The sequence below is a fragment of the Podarcis melisellensis genome (assembly GCF_964234715.1).
Source record: "Podarcis melisellensis genome assembly, chromosome: 4".
Classification (NCBI taxonomy): domain Eukaryota; kingdom Metazoa; phylum Chordata; class Lepidosauria; order Squamata; family Lacertidae; genus Podarcis; species Podarcis melisellensis.
The window spans coordinates 33,798,710-33,812,364 of record NC_138531.1 but is presented as its reverse complement, the minus strand read 5'-3'; the positions used below and the strand labels follow the sequence as shown (position 1 = coordinate 33,812,364).

The window sequence follows — 13,655 nt, the reverse complement described above, 5'->3', positions numbered from 1 at the left end:
GGGACTGGAGTTGCAGGAGCAGAGAGAGAATCAGAGAGGGTATTCTGTTGGCAGATACCTCTATACTTGAGCAACTTCACTGAGAAGAACCCACTGGATTCCGCCCAATGTGTCCCAAACTCTTGGCCCATGACAGTACAACAAAGCAACAAAATGAATGGCGTGTATAATACTCCAAGCAATATTCATATACAGTACAAGCAATTGCTGCTGAATACTTTTGGTGTTGTTGGCAGTTTAAAAGTTCAGCATGTGTTCTCAGCATTTCACAAATTCTCCGCCATTTGCAAAAGGTTCTTTGTGTTTTGTATGTTATAACAAAGGATACAAAAATAAATTTGAAATTGGGTGCTAAATTGTTTAATTATTCTTTGCAGCATTGAATACTGGTTTCGCTGCATGGACCTTGATGGGGATGGTGTATTGTCAATGTATGAACTGCAGTACTTTTATGAAGAGCAATGTCAAAAACTGGACAATATGGCCATTGAACCACTGCCATTTGAAGATTGCCTTTGCCAGATGCTTGATCTTGTGAAACCAGAGTGTGAAGGTGATAGGCTCTTTTCCATCTTAACAGCCTCTCTGCACAATCTTTTTGCTAACAAGATAAAATCATGTATGAAGTCTCTTTGGCTAAATGTTCTGGTTTAGTTATCACATTTAGCAGGCAAAAATCATCTGATAAATTGCATTATGACAGGATTTCAGTCGTAATTTCCAACCTGAAAATTGGCAAAATTATCAGGTTATCAGACTGAGTCAAAAGCTTGCTAAAATAAGAATTGTCACCCCCAGCCCCAGAATTCATAATGAGTCTTCATCCTCTTGGGAAGAAGCTCCAAAGGGACTGTTTTGATTTTAATAGTAATAGGAAACATTATTTTTGAGAAGAACTTACTCCACAGATCTTAATTGGGGGATCTCTCATATATTATCCACAGGGCTTATTAGGTCTAGTTCATCAGTAAAAGGAATGTTATAAGCCTTTTCAGTTTTCCAAATAATTCTATCACAGCCCGTAACTTATGAAACGTTTAAAACCTTGTTTCTGATCCTGTTTCCAGGGAAAATAACTCTTCATGACTTAAAGAAGTGCAAGATGGCAAATGTGTTTTTCGACACCTTTTTCAACATTGAGAAATATTTAGATCATGAGCAGAAGGATCAGTTTTCTATGTTGAGGGTAAGAACAATTAGTGTCACAAGTTGATGTTCATAAGCTTAACAGTCTCCTTGATGATAATTTCATTTAACATTCTTCAGTATTATAAGCATCATTGATCATACCCCTAGGGCACTGAAAATGAAAACCAAGAACTGTCTGATTGGGAAAAATATGCTGCTGAAGAGTATGATGTCCTAGTAGCAGAGGAAGCAGCTAGTGACCAGTGGAATGATTGGTGAGTAGTTTTTAAAGCCTGATGTTTTTGTTTTAGAGATGCTGTAAGCATTTTGTTTTTGTTTTAGAGATGCTGTAAGCCACCCAGAGTGGTTGGGGAAACCCAGATGGACAGGGTATAAATATACAAGTATTATTATTATTATTAATTAATTACTACAGTTACGGAATCTCTTCTTAATATTAGCAAAAGAGATTGGTTTTATTACCACAGCTCAGGCTTAGATAGATCGAAGTGACTAATTCAAGGAAAGATAATTATTTAATGAAGAATTTGCTTCCTGCGACAAAACACAAACCTGTTCTGGGTAGCAACCATGGCTTTTCTAGGGGAAGTCCACATGCAGCCTAGCCCAAGCTTATTTCCAAAGTCATGTGAGACAGCAAGTATTTCAAAGCCATGCCTAAGAATATTGGCTGTGTTCGCATAGAATGCTGAAGCATGGCTTAGCTGGGGGGGGGGCCTTTGCGTACGTTGTTAAAATCCATCTCCCATCATTCCTTTCTCTTGGACGCTGGCGTGGCCTGATGAGAAGTTGATACAAACACCTGGAGCGCCACGGGTTCCCCATTTCTGATTTAGTGATATATAGATGAGTGTTCACATCGCACAGCAAAGGGCTGGGCTTATATGCTGCTCTCTCCTCCCATGGAGCCAAGAGCAGTTCTCCTGAGTTTTGTTTTGCTTTCAGAGAAACTCAGTGTTGCCTATGAACTGGGGATTATCGTTGAGAAGGAACAATCCAGCTTCAAGCTATGACCTACAAAGCTGACTTGTTTAACTGAGGGTTGCTTATTTTTAAACTATGTTCCCCTGTGTGCATAATGCTAACTGAGGATCTCTGAAAGTGAAAATCAAGTTTATAGAAATCTTCCTCTTGGCAGCATGAAAGGAGAGGAGGGGAGCATATGAGATTGATGCTTTGTTTGGGTTCATGGAGGCTTATCCAACACTAAGCCAGAGTTTATGTGCAAACAGGGCTACTGGCTGGTTATATGTAAAACATTAATTGCCATATATACTTGAGTATAAGCCAACTCGAATATAAGCCGAGGCACCTAATTTTACCACAAAAAACTGGGAAAACTTATTGACTCGAGTATGAGCCTAGGGTGGGAAATGCCAACAGTGGCAAAGGCGGAGGAAGGAGCAGCCTGAAAGGGCTGCTTTCGGGCTGCTCGTTCCTTCTCCTCCGCCGCCGCCAACAGCCTCTGCTGCTCGCAAGGGCAGGCACAGGAACTGCGCTTGGCAGAGCAGCGGCAGCAAACAGTAAGTGGGACCCTCACTTGAGTATAAACCATGGGGGGCTTCTTCAGCATAAAAAATGTGCTGAAAAAGTTGGCTTATACACAAGTATATACAGTGGTGCCTCGCAAGACGAAATTAATTCGTTCCGCAAGTTTTTTCTTCTTGCGAGTTTTTCGTCTTGCGAAGCACGGTTTCCCATAGGAATGCATTGAAAATCAATCAATGCGTTCCTATGGAGACCGTCCGGGGACAGAGGGGAAGCGCCGCGCGCCTTCCCCTCTGTCCCCGGACCTGTTTAAAGCAAGGGGCGGCGGGGAGAAGATTGCTTCTCCCCGTTGCCGCCCCTTGGTTCAAAAGGGGTCCGGAGACAGAGGGGAAGGCGTGCGCGCCTTCCTGTCTGTCCCCGGAGATTGCGGGGCTGGCAACGGGGAGAAGATTGCTTCTCCCCGTTGCCGCCCCTTGCTTCAAAAGAGGTCCGGGGACAGCAGGGAAGACGCTCTGCGCTTCCCCGCTATCCCCGGAGCTTGCGGGGCAAGCTTCGTTTTGCGAAGCAAGCCCATAGGGAAATGCGTCTTGCGAAGCGGCTAAGAAAACGAAAAACTCCTTCGTCTAGCGAGTTTTTCGTCTTCCGAGGCGTTCGTCTTGCGGGGGTACCACTGTATGTTGAGTAACAACACTGATGAGCAGTTACCGTAACTAAATTGAGTATGGTACATAGCTATCACCAAAAATGGATCAGCTGGGAGCATAATGCAATAAAGTACAATGTATGTCCATAAATATGTACTTTCTTCATCAATTCCTATGTTGCTTTCCTAGTTATGAAGCGGAATTGAACCCTGGAGATCATCAGAAGACCAACGTGCTGAAATATCAGATGGAAAAAAGGCCTTTCTTTGATATGCCTTCCCATTTGGCAGACGTTGACTTAGATGAGTATGACTATGAAGATGATTTTGAATGAATTGTTTGTATAAAAATAAGGACCGTCTGCAGCAGGTCTGCTAAATCTATGTAGGGCTTAGTTTCCAGAAAAAGTAAACTTAGTTCTTTGTGCTGCAAAGTTAATATTTTAATCATTTTGGATGATAGCTATTGTTAGTCACACTCTAAGTAGACATTGTAGACCCATTGAAATGAATGGTCTTATACATGAAGGTCAAAGGGCTTACTCTGAGTATGACTAACATTTAATATCACCCTTAGATACCTTGAAAAAGAAAGTTGCTTTTTATGGAATTACTTTTTTGTATTTATTCATTATATTGTTGCCTGTAAAATAGAGTTAATTTATTTATAGATAGGTTATATTACCTTTATGGAATTACAACGTACCTTCCCCCCTCCTCTAAAAAAAAAAAGAGTAGAATTCTTCCTAGTTTTCATTTATAGCGATAATGGTCTCCCAGCAGAAATCTAATAACTTTGCCAGAGTTTAAAGAGAAAAAATGTCACAGCTGTGTGTGAAGGTCAAAGCATCACTGGACATGCTGGTGCACGCAGCAAAATGTGGTCTTGCCCTGAAAACTAACACACACACACTGTGCTCCTTTTAGTCCTTCAACTTAAACCCCCCACCACCACCCATTGCAAGAATGGTTTTTATCGCTCACACTTGACTGCAGTGGATGTTGTATTCTGTGTCAAAGGAACCAATTTTTAAACCTTATGTAAGTTTTACTTGATCTGTGATGTGCACTAACCTTGTTATGGGCATTTAGTGTGTTTCCTCAATGGTTAGCTAATGACACATTCCATGAGTATACCAATGGTGTCAGAGCAGCTGAACAGTTTGATGCTTCCCTTGAGAAGTGATGGCTTTTCTGGACAAGCTAGAAGTTGCTACGCCAGTTTTTTTAAAGCATAAGGTTTGTAGTGCCTTAATTATCTCAACGTTCACACGAGGAACTAAATATTGTGTTCCAGGAAGATTCTTGCTGTTTTTCATGTAAAACGAAAACAGGTGTAAGCTATTTTGTTTGCAGTGCAGATCTGTTTAAAACATTTAAATATGTTATTTTCAAATAAAGTTTTTTTCATATATGTAAATTCATTGATTTCCTTCAACATCTGTGTAGACTCTTTTAATACTACTGCAGCTTGTAACAGATGTCTGTTTGCACACAATAAGCCGGGGAACCTGTGGGCAGGAGGCTTTCCTTTTTCACTTGACCACAGTAAGAAAAGGATGTCTCACTTAGGCAGATTGAAACAATCACTCATTTTATTTTGCAAACATGATAATATAAAAGTATGAAACCAAACAGCTGTTTTACAAGCTCAGTGACAATGAATAGAGCACATTTTCACCCTAGTACCAATATTAGACTGCCATGGTATACAAGAAAGCATATGAAATACAAATTAGAAATTGTGTTTTTAAGGATTCCCCTTCCCCACCCACATACATAAATAGTTTCTCTTTCTCTATTCCCCAGAAACCCACTACCCTGCTTCTGTGTTAAAAAGTAAACAGTCTTGTCTCAAAAGTGGTCTGCCATGGGTCCAACATAAAATACTGCTCTGCTACTATATGGTAGGTTTTGCCATTGTTGCCCTGACTACATCTGCCGTCACATTTTGGACAGAGAAACTTCAGCAAAACGAAGATGAAAATCAAGTGTTTGCAGAAAAAAAGTATAGTCACAACAGCATATCAAACCATGTAGTAACATTGGCTGAAGAAATTATTGTAATTTTGGCCATTACCTTTCTCATGATTCAGTTATATTATAACCATACCATGTCATGCTTTCAGCTAACCAGGTGTGGCCCCCATTGCAATGCCTGTACTTTTCTTCATTCACGTGAAAAAGCAGAGTGTCTTTGCTTCTTACGTCTCCTAAATAATACACAAATCAAGGTTATTACACAGAGCTCTGTACAGACCCTGTGGCCAACTTGAATTGCAGTTATATTGCTATTTGAATAATGTTTTCTAATTAAAAATGCATTTTCAATCACTAGTTCCTCGTCGGAGCAGAAATGAAGAATGGGTAACAGTGGTGCTGGGCAGATTGGGTTTTGAATTTAGGAGTTACCAGTTACGTGTGTGTCTTTAACAGGCATTAACAGTAGGCAGATATTACCGCAACAGATTAAAAAGTGTACAGTACTGAGTGTTTGCCAAAGATTTGAGACGCTAAGTGAAAAGGCTAGCCTTTGTGAGCAATAGCCTTATTCCTCCCCACTCCTCAATATAAAGCCATCCTTACCTGGTCAGCACCAACAACATCAATATCAGCCTCTTCAGCCAGAACCTCTACTGTATTTTCTACCTTGACACCATCTGGAATACTAAAACGAGAAGCCAGATAGATTAGCTGCTGTCCTTGAAAACTAGTTTTTGCAATCTAGAGGCCAAAAAAAGACTTCTTTTCTAATAGGAATCATGGAGACACTCATTTTTGAAGTTAAGAACTGGTGGCTAACAATACACTTCAGGAAGGACCCTGACATTTCCAGTTAAAGACAGCATACCAGAGCTCTGCCCAAGACTCTTGAGAGCTGCTGCCAATGGGAGTAGACAATACTGGGCTAAACAGACCCTACAAAACAGCTTCATATGTTCTTCAGTAAAGGTTGAGTTGAAATGATTCAGTTCTTAAGTGCTGCAGCAACTACAGCCAAGAGAGAGATTCCAAGTTACAAAGATAATCCCAAGCCTATTCCTTACCTATATTTTCTCTTCAGTCTTTCAGGACCTGATGGATATTCTTGGTGACAACTGTCATGGGATTTTAGCCTCTTCCTGCTATTCTGTGCCAAGGAAGGGAGGTCAGATGGGCAATGGGCATGTGAAGGTGTGTTTGCCATCTCAGTGTGACTGGTTTTGGCGCAGGATCCTGGAAACAACGAATTATATCCATCATCCATCTACATGTCACTGTTGTTCCTTGTACCACATCAAAGGCCACAACGAAACTTCAGGAGAGGGTTTATGTGGGGAGCCATGGTAGGGGAGAAAGAATATAAGATTCAAAGCTGAATGGGTTGCTTCCAGGGGCCAGGATATAAAATGTTTTCTCAGTGGATACAGAAACTTTTGTATTTCCGATCCTGATGAAAAAATGTCTGTGCTTATGTAGCCAAAACAGAGGCGGCAGCAGCTTTGAGGAAACCCTGAGTTTTGCAAAAGTATATTTTTAAAAATGCAGCAAACAAAACCAAGGAAGCATGCTCAGTGGGTACAAAATGCTGGCTTACTCAGGGGAAACGTCTAAGGATAGTTCTCTACCCTTTTTATATCTTATCTCACTGTCGGGATTGATACTGATCAGCCTTGTCAGCAACAGAGCTTTCCCTTCCCTGCATGCTACAAAAAGTGGCTTGAGGGGGCAGTTTCAGAGAACCCCTGGAACAGCAAAGGGGTGAAGGGAGTATTGTTCCATCTGGCAAGCTAGGATAATGGAGAAACTGAAAGGGCTAAATAAATGACTTTGTGATTACTGAATATACATGGTTAAATTGCATTATATAGATTAATTAATTATTGTGTGATTGCTTTGTTCCATACAACTGCTACAAGACACCAGATGAGAGAATTACGGTATATTGTTTACCTACAGATACATATATTATATACATATTACCTACAGATATTACCTACAAATATACATATTAGCTACAGATACATATTATTATTATAACTTTTAAAAATAAAATAGTCACATTATACCTTCAAAGAGGTTTTTTTTACATGGTGTCCTATCGGATGGCCATTCACTTAAGCTGCTGATGATAGAACTCTCATCTTCATCACTGGCCAGCAAAGAGGTTCTGTACCACTCCAGCGAGTACACAAATTCTTCTTTACAAAGTGCTGGTTCAGAGGTATATCTCAGCAAGTAACTATATCTGGATGTGAACAAGAGGGAGAAATACAAACGACCGAAGGATCAGGAGCTCTTCTCTGACAAGGAGGTGGTTCACTATAGCTTTTCTCTATTTCTCAACCAAGGCAGCCCATCGATCAGCTAAGACAAGACAACACTAATTCAGAAACAATTCCACACAGAAAGGACATTTAAAGTATGGCATGTTTAACGTAGACTTTAAAGGTGCTTGCTTAGTGTAGCAAGAGTATACTATTACAGCAGTTTCCTAATTGCTTTTCATATTCCAGTGGCTCGCCTGTGGACAAGGGATAGATAACAACACTGCTTGCTCATAACATGCACCAACAGTGTGTATGCATGTGTGCAGCTTCACATAACTCTTCCTACTCCTGCATCACTCTTAGGAGTGGTTTGGCCAGCAAGGGTCAGCCTAAAAGCACACAGAATTAAGTTGTATGTCAAGTATCTTGTGGCCCTTTATAGATCGTTGGACACACAACTCCCATCAACCCCAGCAAGCATAGCAAATGTTCCTAGAATGATGAGAGCTGTAGACCAGGGGTAGGCAACCTAAGGCCCATGGGCCACAAGTGGCCCATGGGAGTCATTTAACCGGCCCACGAGCCGTCCCCAAACTGAGCCACCCGCTCGGTGAATCCCTGCGTGCTGCACTAAACCAGTGCATCACAGGGACTCACTTCCGTAGTGCCAGAAATCGCGTCTGCGCATGGGCGCTCATGAGTGCCTGCAATATGGGGACGCCACAAAGGGGGCTCCATGGCAGTGAACCGGCCCAGGCAAGGTAAACCTTGCCAACCCCTGCTGTAGACCAACAATATCCAGATAGCCACAGCTTGTCCATTTCTGTGCTGTGTGAGCTATGCTAGCAGCAAAAATAAGCCTGAGTCCACACAGCTCAGCCCACCTCTTCAAATTGGCAGCAGAAGACCAAGGAGGAGGGCATTAACAGAAATCCATGGCAGAATTGTCTACAGAGAGGTTGCCATTTATTCGCTCCGAGCACAAATGCACAAGTAGTTTGTAAGCAGGAGCCATGCTATGCCTCAGTTAACACCTCCTGTACGTAAGAGTTTATTTAAGTTCAATACCACAGAGACTCCTGTGCTGTCCAGTGTTACCATAGAATTCCAACATCCAGAAGCATTTGAACACCAAAGGGAAAACTTACACAAGTCTTTTGTCAGGCTTTAGAAGCTTATTGGAGAATTCACTGAGGATGAGCAGGAAGTTCAGATTGGGAGGCAGGCTCTTCCCTTCCAGGGCACCAATTCCTTGAAAGGCAAACTCAATACCATCCCTTTAAGCAACAGTAAGGAAGAGAAGAAAACAAGAGAGAGAGAGCTTTATAACATGGTTGCCACACAATGGAAGACCAAGGGACAACATGGATTTGGCACTTACTTGTGTATCATGGCTACTGACTCTCGACTTTTCACCTGGTCCCAGCCAAATGTCAAAGCAAAGCGCCGTGCGAGCTCTTTAATGTTGTTGAAGGAGGAATCTATGCTGTTAATGCTATTGCTGTTGTCCTGGCTTCTGGCATGCTTCTGAAACAGCTGTGGACCACAGGAATTGATATAAAATTTTCCAGGCAATTAAAGGGGGGAAAGCCCCAAGAACACATACCTGCCATACATCTGACAAATTCCTTGCTCAGGACGCAGTTAAGCACCAGTAATCTGATTATATATTTTTAGAATCCCACCAAGCTGAGCAAGAATCCAAACGCTACAGGTGGGAATCCGGGCGGGTGGTGGGCAGATCAGAATACATAGGGGACACAATTAAGACACCTAAACTCTGCCACTTCTCCAGTACAAAATGGTGTGAGAGCATGCAAATAAACAAGTAAACCATGCCTTCTGAGAGATGCCATTTAATTAAACAACATGAATTATCCATTTGCATGTAACATGCAATTAACCCCTTTCAGAATTCTTCTGAATATGGGGAAACTGTTTTTTTAACACATCCCAATACTTTTTCTGAGGAATATTTTTGTGGATCAGATTTTGCTCACAGTTTCTGAATACATTTTATATTGAAGTCTGGCTTGAATAAATGGAGGAGAACAAGCCCGAAGTGCTCATTAATACAAGAGAGAATGTGATTTTCCCCAAGCCAACTGGCTAGGAGGGTTATTAGCATGCTTTGAGGTTCGAACTTTCCAAGGTCAATGAAACTCCCAAACTGGGCTGGTTGCCTATGTGATATGTAAACACTGACTTATGTGAGCAGAGCGCAGCTCACTAAATACTGCTGAGCCTCCCCACCTCTCATATTTCAGCAGATGGGTCATGGCACTTCCTAAGCTCTTGACGACATTGTTTGAAATCCACTGGGCTCATATGTCAGCCATCTGAAGGGGGGCATTCTGAAGCTTGGAGGGTGGGGTGGCACATAAGCTTGCAGAGCAGATAAGACAGCTCTGAGCAAGCTAGCCTAGGCTAGCAAAATTCTGCATTCTTTATATGACACCAAGATAAAATGTATCAGGGCATCTGGGGCCTTGCTCACATGGAAATGGTGAACCTGTATTGGGGCTACACCATTTCCAACTACAAAAAGCCAAGGTTCATGGTACCCAGGGCCAGCCAAGTTATTTTGGCACCTCCCACAGAAAATCCCACAAGCACCTCTCCTTTCTGCCAGTAAAACTAAAATCATAATAAATGAACCAACTAACAATTGCCTGCCTTTTCATGAACTGCCCAAAACAGCTGTCTGAGGCATCTACCACAGCCTGCCTAATGATAGGTCTGGCCCTGCATAAAGCCAGCATATTAGGATGGCAAGTAGGCCATTGCCTTTCTCCCTAAAATCTATTCTATGTGGAGGTAAACAATTTGGAGGAGCGTTTTGCAGCTAGTGCAAAACGCAGTAAATTGCCTTTTAAGAGGAGTCGATATTTGGAGCCACATCGCACCATTCTTAAAGGACTACCCTGGCAACCAACACAGTTCTGGTCTGTGTTCAGAATTTTACAGATGACACATAAAGGCCTGAATGACTAAATACCTGAAGGAGCATGTCCCCCGTCCCCCCAATATAGTCCTAACCAAGAGTTGAGGCTAGATGGAGAAGGGCCTCCTTAGAATCCTGCCAATGGGATGTATACAGGAATCGCCTTACCTGCTGCAAGCAGAGAATCAGTGTTTTTGCACTTTGAATTTTGTCATTCTGCCTCGTCCGGCTCAAGGTTTCTTTAATTATGTCGCCAAAGTCATTATAAGTCTGTTAAATGGCAAAGAGGGGAAAACTCTCAATCACATCAAGGAATAGCATTATTTTTTAAAAGAGTATTAAAAAATAAAACAAAAGAGTTATTATTATCATAATAATTTTATTATATATACCCCGCCCACCTGGCTGGGTTTCCCCAGCCACTCGCGGCTTCCAGCAGAATACTAAAATACAATGAAACAAGTTAACTTATTTATAGCTTTGTCTAAGGAATGATGGTATTTAGGCTCCATTGTACATTGCAAGTGTTTTCTCATGATTTTATTCGTGCAGTACACTCCTGATTTAACACATTTAATTGGAAGTGAGTTTCACTTCCAAACAGGATCATAGCTCATATCTATATTAAAACAAGAGAGTGGAGAAAAGAAAAATCACAGGCCTAATCTGCTTGTTTTAGGAAAACCTAAAAAAATATTCCAGTCAATGCTACTGGTGAAGTTATCAAATAAGAACTGAGCAGGAAGGTATTGAATCTTCCCCTCCGGGCGTACCCCGCTGCACAAAACGTCTAGGTTCTAGCTCTAGAATATTCTGAAGACATTCTGTGCTTATTTCCTGTGTGTGTGATTACGCAGAGACCATACCTGATCAGTTTTGCAGAGGTGTTTCATGTGATAACCTTATTTGGACACAAAGCTAACCCAGTTCAGTGTTATGTGTAATGGGCCTGCTCCCACACCCTCCTCCAGTGACAAGGAGGGAGGAAATCGGAGGCATCCACTTCTGTTTTAAACAAACCACAATCTCTTGCTTCATCCAAACCAGGAACTGCAGTTTAGTTTTAACCGAGGTTTATCTGAACAAACCAGGACCATACCATGATTTGAAGTAGGCTTGTAAGAAACAACAAACTGCAGCTAGTTTAAAACTGGAGTGAATGCTTTCAATCTCCTATTCATGGCCACGCCAGTGTAGAGCGAAGTGTGTGGACCTGAGGCTGGTGCGCATAACACCAAGCTACAGTTTTGTATTATGTTTAGCCCTTCTACTATATTGCAGCTAACCAGAATTGTTCCCAGTGTATGCTCAAACAGAACCACAGCCAGGCACAGTTGCCTGGAAAGTGTACCCTCCAGATATGAGCGTTGGCACTTTCGCCTGTATTTTGAGTTTTCAACTGAAAGCATTTTAGGTGCATGTATCTTTTAAAAAGGGACGCGGGTGGCGCTGTGGGTAAAACCTCAGTGCCTAGGACATGCCAATCGTATGGTCGGCGGTTCGAATCCCCACGGCGGGGTGAGCTCCCGTCTCTCGGTTCCAGCTCCTGCCCACCTAGCAGTTCGAAAGCACAATTAAGTGCAAGCAGATAAATAGGTACCGCTTTATAGCGGGACGGTAAACAGCGTTTCCGTGTGGTGCACTGGTGCTGGTTCACCAGAGCAGCTTCATCACGCTGGCCACGTGACCCGGAAGTGTCTCCGGACAGCGCTGGCCCCCGGCCTCTTAAGTGAGATGGGCACACAACCCTAGAGTCAGACACGACTGGCCCGTACGGGCAGGGGTACCTTTACCTTTATCTTTTAAAAAACAAACAAACTGCAGGGTGTGGAAAAGCCAACAGTCTAAAGACACCTTGCAAAAGTTTTTTCCTTGTAAGATTCCCTCAAAGGAGTGAGAGTATTAGCAATGCACATAAACACTTCTCCAGCCTACCATAACTCTCCCCCCACCACCCACTGTCACAGTGTAAATATGGGTGCTGCTAAGGAGGAGTCTTCTAAAAGTGCAGTCAGCAATGTAATAAAACAGAATGGAATACAGAGTGTACTCATTTGTACTCACCATGGCACATGCATCAAGACTGAGTGTGTACTAATAAACTCAGTGTTTGCGCTTGCTATATACAGTGGTACCTCGGGTTACATACACTTCAGGTTACAGATGCTTCAGGTTACAGACTCCGCTAACCCAGAAATAGTACCTCGGGTTAAGAACTTTGCTTCAGGATGAGAACAGAAATCGGGCTCCGGCAGCATGGCAGCAGAGGGAGGCCCCATTAGTAAAGTGGTGCTTCAGGTTAAGAACAGTTTCAGGTTAAGAACGGACCTCCGGAACAACTTAAGTACTTAACCCGAGGTACCACTGTAACTTTTACAGCATTTGGAAGGCATCACTAAGGAGATTATTCAATTACCCTCATATAATGCTTGTAGATTTCAGCAGCGGCAGTCATCTCAACAACATTATGGACAATTAACTTGCAATAAGCTGCAAGGAGGCACCGTTTCTGCTGCAAGGCATCCAATTTTTGTTCTTCCATCTTTTTCACTTCTTCTCCTGTCAAGACTACAGCAGCGAGTTTGGTTAGATTCCATGCTAACACTGCATTCCGAAGCATTTTCAAATACAAACCTTAATCTGAGCAATAGACACTGTTGAGTACATGGCCAGCTCACAAAACCTTAAAAGCATTTATTTGTTGTTATTCAGACATCATAGAATCACAGAGTTGGAAGGGACCCCAAGGATCATCTAGTCCAAACCCCTTCAATGCAGGAATATGCAGCAGTCCCATACGGGGATCAAACTTGCAACCTTGGCATTATCAGCCCCACGCTCTAACCAACTGAGCTATCAAGGCTGATGATAGTGCTAACAACTCATCTGCTATTTCACATGGATCTCCTCACTGAAAAGCAGTATGTACAGAGCAGCAAAGAGGAGCAAGTGAATACTGGAGGTCTCCTAAACCCTATGTAACTATGACTCGGAAGTTAATCACATTCATATATGGCTGGATAAAAATAATAAAAATCAGTGCAAGTGCAACTCATAATAACAAATAACATTTCCTGATGCATTGTGCTAACCTATATGCTAGAAATACTAATACTAAAGTGTTGGGTAGAACTTCTTGTAGGAAATATAAACGATGGCACAAGGTATTTTTCTGGAGTAA

The 13,655-nt window shown here is 42.2% G+C and overlaps 2 protein-coding genes across 9 annotated transcripts in view; one reads left to right on the top strand and one right to left on the bottom strand.

The window, feature by feature from the left end:
• Window positions 1-4,700, top strand: part of PPP2R3B (protein phosphatase 2 regulatory subunit B''beta) — a 38,586-nt gene extending 33,886 nt beyond the window's left edge. For all 4 annotated transcript variants that reach the window (XM_081907627.1, XM_081907625.1, XM_081907626.1 and 1 more), the window contains 4 exons: window positions 378-553; window positions 1,068-1,186; window positions 1,297-1,403; window positions 3,471-4,700. In XM_081907627.1, the coding sequence (XP_081763753.1) occupies window positions 378-553; window positions 1,068-1,186; window positions 1,297-1,403; window positions 3,471-3,615 (547 nt within the window). In that variant the 3' untranslated portion in view covers window positions 3,616-4,700. The remainder of the gene's footprint in view (window positions 1-377; window positions 554-1,067; window positions 1,187-1,296; window positions 1,404-3,470) is intronic.
• A 157-nt stretch (window positions 4,701-4,857) lies between these two features.
• The window catches only part of LOC309367884 (cohesin subunit SA-2-like), a gene marked incomplete at its 3' end in the record, with an annotated part of 57,289 nt that continues 48,491 nt past the window's right edge, over window positions 4,858-13,655 (bottom strand). For 3 of the 5 annotated variants that reach the window (XM_081907529.1, XM_081907530.1, XM_081907531.1), the window contains 8 exons: window positions 12,891-13,042; window positions 10,643-10,744; window positions 8,912-9,066; window positions 8,679-8,807; window positions 7,330-7,508; window positions 6,328-6,496; window positions 5,867-5,948; window positions 4,858-5,493 (listed from right to left, as the gene is read on the bottom strand). In XM_081907529.1, coding sequence (XP_081763655.1) covers window positions 5,485-5,493; window positions 5,867-5,948; window positions 6,328-6,496; window positions 7,330-7,508; window positions 8,679-8,807; window positions 8,912-9,066; window positions 10,643-10,744; window positions 12,891-13,042 — 977 coding nt within the window. Of the gene's footprint in view, window positions 5,494-5,845; window positions 5,949-6,327; window positions 6,497-7,329; window positions 7,509-8,678; window positions 8,808-8,911; window positions 9,067-10,642; window positions 10,745-12,890; window positions 13,043-13,655 lie in introns of those variants that run through there. The other 2 variants (XM_081907527.1, XM_081907528.1) reach the window with 1 other exon arrangement.